Genomic DNA, 16,409 nt, shown 5'->3' on the forward strand with positions numbered 1-16,409 from the left:
ACATGGGCTAACAAAACTGAAAAGCATATTTGAAAAATGCGGGCCTGTGAAAGTGTGCCACAGAGATCTTCAGCTAGGGGACCTTCACTGCCAGGTTTTTAGTCTTCCTCATGCTTTCTCACTGCCTTGTGATGCTTCTTAAGGACTGCTGGCCTAGGATTGAAACAGCAGGCATTCTCATTCTTCACAACAATGGGACTCTGTGGATTTGACTCAGAAATCCCCTAAAGGCTTTGGTGGATCTTTCTCAGAATTATACAGTGGTATAACAGACTTCTACTTCAACCCCAGTCTCTCCACTTATAAAGATAGCTGCTTGATTCAGTCAACTCCCTCTGTGTTTTCTCTCACACTGTTCCCTTAATGAAAATCTCCTGGTGTTTACTCTTTTCTTGCCAATCATTTCTCAGAAGGCCTGTACTAACACAACACATAACTTCAAAAGTGAGCAACACTCTGGAAAATTAATATCTTCATTATTCAACCACCTCGTCAATCTATTTTGCGATAACTTAATATATTATACTAGAATGTACTAATATACTCTGTAACGTTTTATAATGAATTCATATGCCACACAAAGTTTGACTACAAGTTATTAATTGCCTTTGAATTACAAATGATTAGTCCTCCATCTAGATCTATACCTTAGGTACATGTTAAATAAATTATCACTTATATTTCTGGGAGAATGAATTGATTTAGATTATAAAGTCCATTGCTCAGTTTGGATTTTAATCATACGTTTTCTACATGAATGATACACATATCTGTAATATACAATTTTAATAAAAATGTTAACATCATTAATTCCATTTGAATCTCCTACATTCAGGAAACAAATTTCATTCCATAATTTTGTTAAGACAATCTTCCTCCTCACAGGTTGCATCTTAATGTGCTAATTATTTTATAGTATATTTAAAATATTTCTACTTTCAATAATATTTTATTAGAACCTCTGGCATTAAATCTGAAGACAATATATGATGCCAAAACTTAGAACTGTGATCACATATCATACATCTTGCATATAGATATATATATGATATATATGTACATATACATATGCATATATATATGTGTGTGTATGTTTGTATACCTCATTTCATAACCTTATAAACACAAGAGATCTTGAGATTGGGAGCTGTTGTATATATTTGATTATTTTTTATTACTTTATACTATTGTTTGTGATATATTATGCACAGAAAACATTCCTAATCTATCTTCTTGATATCAAGAATGTTATATTGGCTTATCCTTCCCCCATTATCTGAATATGGTCTAATAATAATACAGCCTGAAACATGGGTTCACTTTTATGCTTTGGATGTAGTCTTTTAATCCTATGAATAATGTTACCTGTGTGTACCTAGGTTTATTGGAGGATAACCAACCAAGAGTTATGCAACAAACTGTCCTCAGCTCAGGATGGGACTCCACCCATGATACCTCTCCCGGTCCTCATCCTGAATATTTCTAGGGCTTTCATTCCTCCCATACACATGCCCCATGGCACAGTCTCAGAGAAGAAATTAAGCCCACAGCTAAATCAGTTTGGGCTGTATTGTTGCTATGGTTTTGTTGTGGCTGCTATTTACAGTTGTGAAGCTGTCCTTACAATAAAGATGCATTTTTAATTTCAATTTTATCTAAAATTTAATTCAAAAGTGATTTTTATTAACCTGTCTCATTTACATATTTATGGAGTTTGGTGTGATATTTCAATACATGTATATAGTAAATATTGATTCAAATCAATAGTCTAGCATTTCCATTTTATTATAATTTCTTTACACTTGGAGCCTGTAAGCTCCTCTCTTCTGGTTCTTCATGGATTAAATGAGAGGTTATTGTGAACTGCAGACACCCCACTGAGCTGTGAAACACTGAACTTACTCCCATCTTGCTATATTTTAGGATCTCCCCTTTCTTCACCCTTGCCAGCCTCTAGTAATCTTTATTTTGCATTCAAATTGCCTCTTTTGAGCAACCTCATGCAAGTGCTGACCCCCAGCATTTGCCTTTCTGTGTCTGGCTAACTTCCCTTAACATAATGACCTTCAGATCTATCTATTTTGCAGCAAATCACAGGATTTTGTTCCTTCCCAAATTCACTCTGACTTCCTATGTGGTGCCATTGTGATAAGTGGAATAAAACACTGCTGTTATGAAAAGAAATGATCTGAACAACACCTTATTTATGCACCCAAACCTAAATCACCAATTCACAGAAGCCAACAACTCACCTCTGCACCTGCTTGAAATGCTAGAAACATTTTCCTGAAGGAGGCCTAGAAATTTCTCAATGTTGAGTTGAAAAAATGTACTTTGTTTTTAACTGAAAGCCTAACTAGTATTTGGTTTTTCTTTTTGCCCCCCACCAACCCCCATCACCATTGGAAAGAATTTATTGAAAACGTATTCATAATTCACATTGTGTCTTGGAAGACCAAAGAAATGGAAGGAAGTAGTTAATGGGAATGGTACTGCTTGATATCCATGTTTTATAAGTTGTATCTGCAAGAATCCCCGGTAGTGTTTTGACCTTGGAGATGGATTTCACTCTCAAGTTGAAAAGTTTTAACATATAAATTAGTCTTTCTCACTATATTTAAAGATTGTTAGTAAATATTTCGGTTTCTTCATAGCTTCATGGATTTAAATATGTCTTTAAATCTAGGATGGTGGCAAATAATAAAACTGACAATATATTGGCTTCAAGCAGTAATTTTGTTTAGTTAAGCAAAACTGCTAAGTTCTTCTGTAGTAACATTCAGTCTGTCCTAGCTTAATGGAGACAGGTTTTGAACGGCATTGTAATGAAAGCCTGAGGAAGACATCTTAGGAAATTCTCACAATCCTTGTTCTCTGTACGAGTTTCCAGAGTGGCTTTTTTTATTTTAATTTTAAATAGCTTGCTTCACATGTCAATCCCAGTTCCTCTTCCTCCCCTCCTCCTACACCCCCCAGCCTTCCACCCTATCGCCACTTCCTTCCACATAGGGGATATCCAGAGTCTGTCATTTTACTCAAGGTAGGGTCCAGGCACTCCCCTAAGAGTCCAGGCTGAGAGAGCATCCCTCTTTGTGTTATGGAAACATGAAGTCCATTAGTATGCCAGGGATTAAACACTGATCCACTCCTCAGGGCCCCATAGGTTGCCCAGGGCTCCTCACTGACTCTCACACTCAGGGGGTCTGGATCAGTCCCATGTTGGCCTCCCAGCTGTCAGGCTGGGGTCCAAGAGCACTCCCCTGTTCAGATCAGCTGTCTCTGCTGGTTTTTGCCAGCCCATTCTTTGACAATTTGCTCATTGCTCCTCTCTCTCTGTCACTGGGTTCCATGGGTTCAGTTCAGTGTTTAACTGTGGGTGTTTGCCTCTGCTTCCATCAGTCACTGGATGAAGGCTCCAGGATGGTTATAGACATCAAGTTCATTATCAGGAATGGGCATTCAAGGTGGTCTCTCCACTATTGCTTAGCTTGCCAGTTGGTGTCATCCCTTTAGATCACTAGAGGTCTCACTGGTGCCAGATCTGTCTTCTAACCTATGATTCCCTCTTCTCCCTATTCAACCCCCCACTCAACCTTCCTGTTCCCCCATGACCTACTCTCTCTTCTTCTTCTCCTCCTCTCTTCTTCCCAGCTCCCACTCGCCCCCACCCCTCGCCGTGTTCCCAATCTGTTCAGAAGATCTTGCCTCATTCCACTTCTCTGGGGTACCATGCATATCTGTTTTAGGTTCTTTCCTGTTTCCCAGACTGTCTGTCAGTGGCAGTGCAGACTGGCACTATCCTGATCAATGTCTAAAATCCCAGAAATTGTCTTGTTAACTTTTTATTAAATCTGAAATTTTTTGAGATTATAGAAATAATCACAACATTATTAACTTCCCAAATGCCCTTCCCTGCTCTCCTTCAAATTGATGATCTTTTTCATTAATTACTGTTGCATGCATATAGGTATGTGCATATACAGACATTATTTAATATAACAATTTAATGTTACTTGTGTGTATGTTTTCAGAGCTGAAAGTTTGGTGTTGGATAATCAATTGGTATGCTTTCCCACTCTTAGCTTTCCTCAGTTGCCTACAGTTCTTTGAGGGCTGTTTCCTGTTCATCTTCACATATCCATTTGTGTCATCCTCGTTCAGTTTTCTCTTGAGACAGCCTTTTTCTATGCATACCAGACTAGCTGCCAACTTACAATCCTCCTGCCTCAGTTTTCCAAGTGTCAGTATCATACTGTATACCACCACACTCAACGACTCACTGCTTTCAGCACTTAAATTTAACTCACTGTAAAATTAATAAGTATTCACATGCATATTGTTTTATCAACTAATTACACATCTAGTCTAGGATCTGAGTCCTTCTTAAAACTACAAAATAAAGTAGAATCACCTTCTTATATCCAATGTATTTGACTTTGCATGATCCTTAGAGCAAAGGATGTGCCAATCTTAAATAGTTAGATATATAATGTAATTATATATACTACATATAATTAACACCACGAGACTGACAACTTTTTGGTTATATTTCCAAATAACAAAGTTGTGTTGTGGATACATATTTTTTAGTGGTCATTGAGATTCAGGATATTTCCACTGCTTGGAGAAGCGGAGGACATAATTTTGGTACTCATCACACTACCTGAAAGCCTATAAATATTTATAAACTGAGCTATTAGCCTTCTCCATGGCCAATATTTTGATCATTCACCCATGGGTTTAATCAAACATTCTTGGGATTTTAAGATGATGTACAGGGAACATAAGGAATGATTAATCTAGGTACAAACAACTTACAAGGTCAAAAAAATAAAATATCTCAGTGGACAAAATATTGTAGGTTGCTACCAAATATCAGATGGGAATGAAAATCACACAACAAGAATCTCCCCTCTATAAAATAAAGTGACTAATTGACACTCAGTTGTTTATTTATAACTGATAATAAAATATCTTTTGACTTCTTTGTTCCCATTTTAATCCTTGTTGGTAAGTGCATGCGTATCAGATGCTTTATTAGAGATAGTATTTATCTACTTCAATGCTATTACTCTAAGTAATAATGGAAATGAAAAAGAATTATAAGACACCTAAATGTGCATTCCCTAACTGGAATTACCTTCACCTCTCATTTCCTCTGAACCTTGTACACTTTCCAGATATACTCATTACCTTCTTTTTTTATGGTCACATATTTGGCAAAGAGCAACTTAAGAGCAGAAGGCTTGGCATATAATTTTAGCATTACAAACTATCATGGAGGGAAGATGTGGTGGCAGGGAGCTCAGTGGTGGCTGGAGTATGCATTCACCCAGGACACCTACCTTTGTCATGTCTTGGGCAGAACAGGAAAAAGAGTGATCAGGAAGTGGGACTGAGCTATAAAGCCCCAACTCTACCCCCAATGATGCACATATTTTTTCAGGCTCCCCATCCTAAAAGTTGTTATGATACTACTAGCTGGGGATCGAGTATAGAAACACATGAGCCTATGGGGACATGTGACATTCAAACAATACTAGCTAATAGATACATTGTCACTTTCTTCTTGGTATTTTTGGTTTAGGAAATAATGTCATGCTTCACTATTGTCTTAGTTAGGGTTACTATTGCTATGGTGAAACACCGTAATCAAAAGCATCTTGGGCAGGAAATGATATATTTCACTCATATAATACTTTATCATCAAAAACAGTCAGGACAGCAACTCAAGCAAGGTAGGCACCTGGAGGCAGGAGCTGATGCAGAGGATATGGAGGGATGCTGCTTACTGGCTTATTCCTCATGACTTGCTCAGCTTGCTTTTTTATAGAAGCCAAGACCACCAGCCCATGCATGGCACCACCTACAGTGGGCTGGGCCTGCCCCATTAATCAGTAATTAAGAAAATGCTCTACAGACTTGCCAGCAGCCTGGTCTTATGGAAGATCTTTCTTAATTGAGGTTCCCTCATCTCAGATGACTTTAGCGTGTGTCAAGTTGACAACCCAGCACAATTATGATGATTGACACATGGCAAAGATCAGTGTGACCTTCCTATCAAGGAGGATGCTTGCTTCTTCACAGGAAACCACTACTCATAGTTACTTCCACCATTGATTGCTTCTCTACTAAAATAAGACAAGATATTCCTTTTGGCATGATGAGGTGTGTGCCCTGATTCATGTTTATATATTATGACTAAGGAGAAGATTCTTTCTTTTACTTACCTAGCATTCTGCCCAGTACCAGAGATTTGACTGCACTGAATTCTGTGCCTGATGACAAGTAGGTTTTTCTCCGTGTATTCCCATCAATCTATAAAATTATTACACAAAATATAGCCACCCAAATGACCATTGTTTTGTGGCAAAAATGAGATGAAGGAAAGAAAAAACATAGGCAATCATTATTATGGTTCTTTAATAGTTCAAAAAAGTAAAATTTAAAAACTTAGCCACTCAAAATATGATGATTTTTAATTTATGCTCAGATACCCATTCATTTTGTCATCTTTTACCTTTAGTACTTTACCTAACTCCACTGCATAAGAAACCCAAAATTGGTAAAGCCAACAAAAAGACATGTGTTATTTTTTGCCTCAGTACTTTTCCTCAGCTTGGACTTTTACTGGAGTCATGCAGCTAAGAAATTTTCTTCTATGTAGAACTGAAACATTAGTGGTTTTCTGCAAAAGCTGCTAAGGTGAGTAATTCCATTTTGCTGTGAATCACATCCTTCCTTCCAACTTATTCTGATATTTCAGTCGTTATTTGCTGTTGTAGAATGATTGCTGCATTTATACCCATCTAAAGTAAGTGGCTTTCCTAAGATGACTGAGGGTCCTACCAGTAGGTCTCTGAGAAACTAGACATCATTTCCTTTCAGAGCAAACTGAAACCAAGCAGAGCTTGGCATTTTGAACATCAGAGATAGTAATAATATATCAGATAAGTTTGTTTAAAACAAAACTAGAGAGGAAAAAACACCTGACCACATTCGATGATTTTGTCTATGGCCTGATTTTATCTACAGAAGGCCACTGGAAGATGTCTTTACTAATGTGATTCAGGATCAAGCTTCTGCTGTAGGTGCCCAATGCCTGGATGTGGTGTGACCCTACAGCATCTCTGTTACCTCCACAAACACCATTCCTTCTTCTCTGTTAATCTTTATGTGGTGAAGCTGCCCATCTGCCATGCTCTTAACGTCAAAGCTGAAAACATCAGGTTCTTGATACTTATTTTGCTTGTACCTTATCTGCAAACTTCCTAAAGCAGAAAAAAGTTACATTTTTAGTGAAAATTCCATTTTAAAACAACATATGAAATGTCTGAATCCTTTTAATTTTTTAATACATTCACTTCTAGGAAAAAGATTTACCAGCACTCATTTGGGTGTGTCTCCGAAAACTAAGTTCTAAAAATCAGTTCCTAAGTGAAGTTACATTTTATAAATCATGAACTGATTCCTGAACATCTTTAACTTCATCCATAAATGTCAACATGGAAATTATAATGGGCAAATAATCAGACCGCTCTCTATCACAAAAAAGATGAAAATGCAAGCATTTATGCAATGCCATGGATCATGTGATATTGCAATAACACTATTTTAATAGACTCTCATATTATTTTAAATATCCAACTCACACCCAGAAAGACAATTGAGGGATAAAACTTTGAGGAAATTTAGTTTTACACAAAATGAGATTTATTTTCAAGGGACCAGGAGTATAAACTTTGGAATGAATTAAAGTGAAACAAATGACTTTTAGCCAAATTTATTATTCAAATTAATAGTATTCAATTGCCTGCAGAGATTTCAATTAATTTGTTTCACAGAACTCCTCCTGAATTAACAAAAAAGAAAATTTAAAAAAAGAAAACCTCATGTACAGATAAACTTCAAGCTTGAAGCAGACACTGAAGGCACACATGAAACAAAATTATTCCTATTGTAGTAATGGGTGCCCTTGGGCCATTTGATTTAAGCGAGCAACACAGTTGCATATTTGTATGCCAGTTCATTTTTCCCACCTAGAGAATTTATTTCTAAAATATTCATCTTCATCCACATACGGGACAGAGAAAAACAGTAGTAAGCATTTTCCAGTGACAAGGTTTCTGTGGCAAAGACATTTCAGAACCCACATACCATCACCCTGCACAAATACAGCAACAGTTCTTATGACTACATTATCGTCTGTTAGGACCAACAGGTCATCTCCTAGACATTTTTATTCATAATACTGTAACACACCTTGAATACATTTTAGCTTTGATTAGAAGAAAATATGCGTTACACATAAGAAGACATTTTATTTTAGAGTAGAACACTAAAACTGTGTCAGTATTCATATAAAATGCTTAAGAGCCCCTGGCAAAAATAAAATATAAGTGTCTGAAGAGATGGCTCAGCAGTTAGGGGGACACACTGCTCTTTCAGAGTACCTGAGTTCTATTCCCAGCACCCAGGTCAGGCCGTTCACAACCCCCTATAACTTCACTCCAGCTCCAGGAAATTCAATGCAATGACTCTGATCACCACCAGGGGCACCTGCACATATGTGCCCAGACACACTCATACACACATGCACACACAAATAATTAAAATAATGAAAACATATAAAACAATATTTTATAGAAACAAACCAAAAATTCACGTAGCTGATATAAAATGACCAAGCTTATAAAGATGTAAAACCATCTTGAATACTTAAATGATCCTTTTAGAGTAATATTCAGGGTCATACTGAAAATCAGAAAGAAGATAAAACCTAGACATACTCAATTTTTCTCCCTGATTCTAGTTTAAAGGCAAACACCCCAGAAGGAGCTGTATTCTACTTCCCTAGTGTTCTAATTCAACCTTCTCTCTCATCTAAATCACACTCACCATTTTTGGCAATGATAATTGAGAGGTATTCTTTATAAAAGGAACTCATATACAGTAGCAAGCTTGGTGCCCTTGTCGTTCGGAAGCTAAATTTGATCATTTCTCTGCTCAGCTTCATATCGCCATGGAATGAAGCTGCATGGAAGCTGGAGTTTTTACTTAAAGAATAATTTTCTTGAAAATTGTAAATCACAGAAGACCCAGATCCAAAATATGCAGAAATCTCTGAAATGATATGCAGATTCTATGTTAAAATTTTTACATACGAGTATATTGTTTAAGTTACATTAATTGATATATTAATGCTGTAAAATGAATACACATCTAGAAGAAACAGCCCCAGGCTAAGATAACACAGCGAATGAATAGAGAGTTCATAATGGCTTATGAAATGCCTTCATGTTAGAATGACATATAATTAATTCATTACTCTGGCTTTACAATTGGAAGCTTAGTCCTCTCTTATCCAAATTCACACACATAAGCCAAGTTTCTTGTCTTGTTCCTCCCAGAACATCTACTTACTTATTTAAATTCTAACATTCATCTATCATTTTGTAGCTAGGATTCACATATACTATTATACTAGGAAAAATGAAGGAGTGAGGATTTTTCCCCACACTTTAGTATCAATAAGTAGAAATACCTTTATTTTGTATTATTTTTCACATTTATTATGTACTACATAAAGAAAGCAAAGTCTAGCATTAATGGGAGAGGGGTGTATGCTTAGCAGGGATCAACAAAAAGAACTATGCAGCCCTTTTGAAGTAATTTCATAAGCATAACATTTAACATCTCATATTTACACACAGGTGTAAGAAAATATATGTGTCTAGAAGAGATCAGTGGATATATTAGTTTTGAATCCTTGAACTCTGTTCTCTTTGCTACTATAAGCATCTGGTTGCTGATAATTCTTAAAAAATGATGCTTACTGTGTCATAAAGCAATGTTTGGTTCCTGACTCACTTTAGGGATTTTTAATGTATTGTGTTGTTTATAATACAATTTTCACACACAGTAGAATGTGTGCATGTAGCACATTCCTGATCACATTTAGAAAGAATTGGAGAATTCAAATAGAAAATGAAAGAAGGTCATCCTCAAGAAGAAGGGTTTAAGTCCACACTTTAAACCAAAAATGTTACCAATGGTGTGTGGTTCTTACCACAATTGATTCTGAAATCACAGCTTGTTCTTGATAAGAGGTTATGACCAGAAAAGTGCAGTTTTTGCCAGGTTTTCATTAATGAACCCCCGGCACTTTCTTTGCAAAGTTGCTTTGATTTGGAGCCAAGTTCTTTTAGCTTCCTTCAAGAGAAGATTAAGAAGCCCAGAGATACTTCAGCAAAGTCAATGAATTTAAATTAATTGGATGTCAGTTTTCCTCTATGAAAAGCTGTGAAAGCGTATGTGTCTGCATATTCAGGGAAGACTATCCAAAACAGTTACTACTTTCCTATTTTCCTCTTCTGTGGCACAGATTGGTGAATAAGAGAAGCCACCAAATAAATACTCTGCTGTTTCAATTCTCTAGCAGGTATTCCCTTTACCACACACCAAATATCAGAGTTTCTACCAAATATCAGTGTTTGGTAGAAAATAATTGTTTGAATGAGAAAGATAAACACATAAATTGTCTGAACTGCTTTGCATTACTAAACATGCTCATCAAAAATAACAATACACCCTGGAATGCTTTGTAAAAGCAAGAACTGCTCCATAGGACAAGTTGCTGACTGCCCAGTTCTTTAAACACATTAATAGTAGACAAAGTAAAAGTAGATTGATGGCTAACGCTGAAGACACCTAAAGGCTACTATTTGTGACTATTTATCAATAGACAAGCATTTTTTCCAGAACTGAGCCAAAGGCACAAGGATTAAAATATGATTGGTATACAATAACTACTTTTCAAAAGAACATTTTAAATGTGAAAACTTTTTGTTTCAAATAGCTACACACACACACACACACACACACACACACACACACCTGTCAGGTGTCTTATTCACAGGGATACAGTCTCAGGGAACACCTACCATTGGAGCAGAATGGTCCTGCATAGGCAGAGGAAGAGCAATCACAGAAGAAGCCACTGGGCTTTTCCCTGCACTTCCCTCCATGGCGGCATAACTTTCCATAGCTACCACAATGGCCTCTGCAACCTGGCTGCACCCCAGGGGTCACTGTGGCCCTTTCTTCCAGATCCAGAGCCATCCCATTCAACTGCAGAGATCTGATGCATCCTAAGAAGCCTCGCTGTCGGGTGGCAGTCCCACCTGCAAGGAAAACACTGCAAATGCAAATGTGTTCTTTCACATTTTATTCATGACATAGAGATCAAGCAAAGCCAGGAACCAATGAAGAAAAGGAAAACCTGTGATCTGATGTTGGAAATTGAACAGCAAGATGAGAGGAGCAATTGGAAGCTGTAAAACACAACTGTTGGTGAACACTAGCTCTCAGAAGATACATCACAAATTCTACTCTTTAAACTTTGATTTGCTTCTTTTTCTCTCTTTTCTTCTGGGGATCAAATCTAGGTCCTTGTGAATGCCACAGAAGTTCTTTGTCACTGAGCCATGCCTAACCCTACACATGTGTTTTCTGAAAATGATTGATTAAGCTTTACACTGGAGAAGTCATCTTTCTTTGTCCCTTTTTTTCAAAGAACAAAATTAGGAGCATGTTTCATCTTCATTCCAAATAACAGTGTATGTTGTCATGGTTGTGTACTTTTGCTTTTTGTTTCAGTGGGTTCTTATTTTCTTTTTTTTTTAATTACATATGCGTGCATACACACACATTTATCCATGGAAAATCTTGACCTCCAATTAGTCTAATACTAATTAGTCTCCAATTAGTCTAATACTTTTAATTTGACAAGTATTCCTATGGATTAGCAATACATTCATAGGGATGACTTTTTATTTATTTTCCACCAAAAGATGATTATTGAGTTTTATTTTATGACTTTTCATGTACTTTTTTAGTATGTTTTACATTTTCTTAAATGTTGACCTAATATTCATTGTTTTACACTTAGAACTAATCTTGACAGAACTTGGAAAAGAAATTAATGAAGAAACAGTTGTGCAATAGTGGTATCCACCTTGGTGGTAACCAATAGCTCTCTAGCCAACAACCTGGGCCTGATAAGGTTATGAATCTTAAAAGAGAGCATACTACAATCACTGTACTAGACCTCCATAATTCCTAATTCCTGGCATTTTAAAACTTACATTTATACCCACAGAGAAGTGTAGTTCTCAACACAAATCAAAAAAGCTTCTCTACACCAAGTGGACAACATTACAGAAAACCACAGGTCAGAAGGCAGAGATCATCAGAATGTATAGAACCCTGCTCAAATGAATAAACCTAAAATATAATATAACTCTTACACGTAAGGATCAGGTAACATCACAGAAAAGCAGAGAGTGAGATTGTCAGAGCCATAGAATGAGGAACTCTTTAAGATTGTGTTTCTTGGAAACCGCAGGGAAGCTCTACCCATGATACCTCAATATTGCTGTCCAAAGAAGACCTGAACATTGGCATTATCCATGAACACGCTAACATGGAATGGATAATGCTAACATGGATTATCCATTCCGTCTCAAGAGATCCTACCCCTAGACAAAGTACTTTAGGTAACTAACAACTGCTGGAAGAATAAGAATTAGACTTTCTTAAAGTTAAATCATATGGCTAACTCTAAATCTTACCATAACTCATAGTCTCTCGCTGTTCTCAGAGATTCAACATTATTTAGTGCAGATTTTTAAAAACCCACAAAATCCCTACTACCTAGGTCTTTATTATCTATGGGGCTTTGCATTGTACCAATTTACTCTGTATGAGTTCTTTTATCTAAATATATATCAGACAGGGGCTACATAAGTCACTGCTGCATAGTACATAGAAAAATATGCTTGACACATGACACCATGCAATAACCAGTAACTACTGCATCCACCTATCCATTCATTCAATCAATCACATAATGTCAGAATGGGAGATGGGAATGCCTCCAGAATTGAGGAAGGCCAGATTTTGTCCCATAGAGATGTTTGGGTCTCGGAGATAAAGAAAGAGGGTCAAAATCAATGAGCATTTCTGAATAAATGCATAATAGTTTATGGATGAGAGATAATGAAGAGTAAATTGATAAGAAATTTTAGATTTAAGAGTATTCACACTACTTAGAACTCACATTTATAGATACAATGACTTCTACCCAAATTGCTTTATCCAAAATTTAAATATGTATATTTAAACTGCATTTTACATTATGCATGAGTCTTCATTGAAAGATACAAAGTGCTTCAAATAGTATAGGCTGTTTTTATCATCTGTAAATTCAAAGGGAATAGGGTGTGATGTAGAGCCCAACACCTTCCAACATTTGGTTTTCAATACTATCAAGTCTATTGTGTTTAGGAGGATGTTTCCAGGAAGTAGGAACTAAGAAGGAAGACTCTCCCCGAATGTGGGTGGCACCATACTATAGGTAGAAGAACTATATATAGAATAGGAAAAGTGAGAAAACCATTTTGTGATCTCTCTCTCTCTCTCTCTCTGTCTCTCTCTTTCTCATATACTATATTTAGTTGTTGAATCTAGAGTTCCTTTACTATTATTTATACTATTAGAAGAACTTGGAAAAACCCTTAGGCATTCTTTCTGAGTATGGCAAGGAAGGAGTTGATTTCATCCAGAATTTGAAAAGAGCTAACAATTTTTGTGTGTAATTCCTCCTACATTTGAATAATCTTTGGTTATTCTCAGCCTCTCTTCTGCCCATATTGTCAGGACATTTCTCTTCTTTCACTCAACTTGGCTTCATACCTGCCTAGCATACCCATCTGCTAACTTAACTCATTGAGCACCTGAGAATCAATCGCTTTGCCCACGATTCCTCTGGAATTCTTACTAGATTTTAGAGTTTTCTTACCAGGATAGGGTAACCTACCATCTATGCCAAATCACTCTTGGCATGGGAACCTTTTGGAGGACCTAGAGCAGCCCCTTGGAAGTATTTTAATTCATGTTTCATTACATAAAACCACGGGATGCATATTTCATAGCATACAGTAATAGAAAATCATGTTGTTATGTGTCTGTTGATCTGACATATGACATCGCTGTAATTAAGGGACTTGTACAGTTCTTCTAATAGCATAAATAATTACCTAAGGAACTATAGGTTCAACAACTAAATGTAGTCCATTTTCATTTATTCTAATTCACTATTCTTGTTTATTTTTTGTGAGGAGAATTAGAGACATATAGGCATTCATGGGTATAATGAGGAAATAACAGAATGAATACATTTAGTTTGAATCACATGTGGTCATTTTCTCAAGGCAGTCTCACTCCTCCCCACTTCAAAATTGGATCAAAGAAGAAAACACTTCCATTTTCTTCCATGTCTCAAACCATCTTTAGTTTGAAACGTATTTAAGTTCTCTGTGCTTTATTGAGCAGTTCTTTGTGAGGTCCTGTATTTGACACTGGAAATATGAAAAGTGTATGGATTTTATCATGTTCTCTAAGAGCTATTGTTTGCTAATATACTTAGAAAGCTGTTCATGATTGCTACCCGATGCTAATGTATATAGAAATAAATACTAGAATAATGCTACAGTGTAGTGTAACTAACAGAAAATATATTAATATATATGTATATAACATGAAGTACAATCTTAAATATTGTCATAGTGGTGAACATCTAACTTTAAAACTAGAATTTCCTTATTCAATCTTTTCAAAGAGTTTAATGCTTACCTAATAAAATTATTTTAATGCCACCTTTATTGAAAACGTAATATCTAATTAGACATATTGTATTGTGCATGTTTGAGGATTTGTAACTATACCATTGGGTTTCCAGTCAGTCACTTTAGTTTGGACAGAACTCTTCTGAGAAACGTGTCTCATGTAAATAAGATTGTGCTTGAAAGCTTAATTAAAGATTGCAGTGCCTTTCCAGGGTTAGAGTATGTCCAATTAAAATGAGTTGCAGTTTGATTAATTGATTGTGGATGTTTCTGCTGAGCTATTTTGTTGGGAACTATCTTCCAATTAATTTTCTATCAATTTACTTGCCATGCTGGATCAGACATAATGAATTCCGGAACTTTACAAACACTGAGTATCTTGTGCAGTGAATGCCTAAGCTTTTCATGTGATTGAGTTTAACCGAATCCATCCACACATATGACGATACCAAGATCTCATACCTAAACACCTGGCTAGGTGTTGCATAGGAAATGAATTAGGAATACCTGTTGGTTTTATTCTTCCAACACATTCATTATTCTCAGTAAAGTCTTCTAAGTAACAAGTATTATTGTCACAGAATTGGAACTGGCTCTTTCCTGCATCAATTTCCTACCTTAGTGACAGGAAGACCTTTGAGAATAAACTTTGGTGTTTTTTTTTAAAGACAAACTAGTCACGTGCTCTCCTCAAATACTGTGGATTAATTGAGAACAACTCCTTCATTGCCTCTTAGAGAATGAAAGAGCTCATGATTGCTATACTCAACTTTAAATTTAAGGTTATAGATGTGGCAGGCTCCCTCTGATCTTGACATTGTGGTAGAGGAAGACAGATCAAGTCCCAACCACAAGGCAGTCTAGAGCAAGAAATCAACAGAGCACACAAGCTGGGCCCAGAAACTTTCCAGGAGGTTGAAAGTGCTTGGGAACTAGAGCCTCCTCCCAGTACAGCCATCCTGAGGGAAGACAGTCTTGCAGAAATGGTGATGTGAGCTACAGAAGGTTGCCATGCTAGAAGCTTAGCTTTAGTTATGCTGAGCAGTGATCTTAATTGTTCAGAATCCCAGGAGCATAGGAGAAAAGAGAACCACTGTTGTTCATGTTCAAAAATGACTAAATGACTACAGTTGAATGAAGCTGCTTGTATAAGAAAGATCATAACAGGCAGAATGTTCAGTCTCTTTTCTGAATCAAACCCAGAAATGGAAACATGGCCCATTGGCTATAGCCCTGGGAAAGAGCTAGTACCTTTGGGTTTCCAGCCTGTGGAAACCACAACTATGGCTCTCTGGTTTGAACATAAGGAAGTATGTTTTAAAGAAATGAACTGTTGGCAATATTGACACACAGTTGTATGCTCTACTCTTAAGGATGTGTGTTCAGTCAAGGGTTATTAAGGTCTTCCCACTGAGCATAGGAAAGTCCACTCAGAGGTTTTCAGATAGATAATGAAAAAGAGACCACAAGGAAAGATAAAACGCCTAAAACAAATGATATGAGCACATAGAAGAAATACAACCTTTGTTTTACTGAATTTTTAATGAGGAAACGAAGTTACTAGGCTGAAATGAAAATAATTACAATAAGACTATTTGATAGTCTCTTACCATGGCTACATTTTAGCATATCAAAAATAAAAGTCTAAAAAATATTAAGAATATATTATAATGAAAAACTTACATTTTCAAGGCACTTTTAACCACATGAAAATATGAATTT

The 16,409-nt window shown here is 36.4% G+C and overlaps 1 protein-coding gene across 1 annotated transcript in view; it reads right to left on the reverse strand.

The window, feature by feature from the left end:
- Cntnap4 (contactin associated protein family member 4) overlaps positions 1-16,409 on the reverse strand; it is a 293,647-nt gene that overhangs the window by 20,737 nt on the left and 256,501 nt on the right. The window contains exons 18-21 of the mRNA XM_040736562.1: positions 10,944-11,183; positions 8,899-9,123; positions 7,138-7,271; positions 6,231-6,318 (exon numbers count right to left, since the gene is read on the reverse strand). Coding sequence (XP_040592496.1) covers positions 6,231-6,318; positions 7,138-7,271; positions 8,899-9,123; positions 10,944-11,183 — 687 coding nt within the window. The remainder of the gene's footprint in view (positions 1-6,230; positions 6,319-7,137; positions 7,272-8,898; positions 9,124-10,943; positions 11,184-16,409) is intronic.

This window comes from Mesocricetus auratus, unplaced genomic scaffold, assembly GCF_017639785.1.
Source record: "Mesocricetus auratus isolate SY011 unplaced genomic scaffold, BCM_Maur_2.0 Super-Scaffold_6723, whole genome shotgun sequence".
Lineage (NCBI taxonomy): Eukaryota > Metazoa > Chordata > Mammalia > Rodentia > Cricetidae > Mesocricetus > Mesocricetus auratus.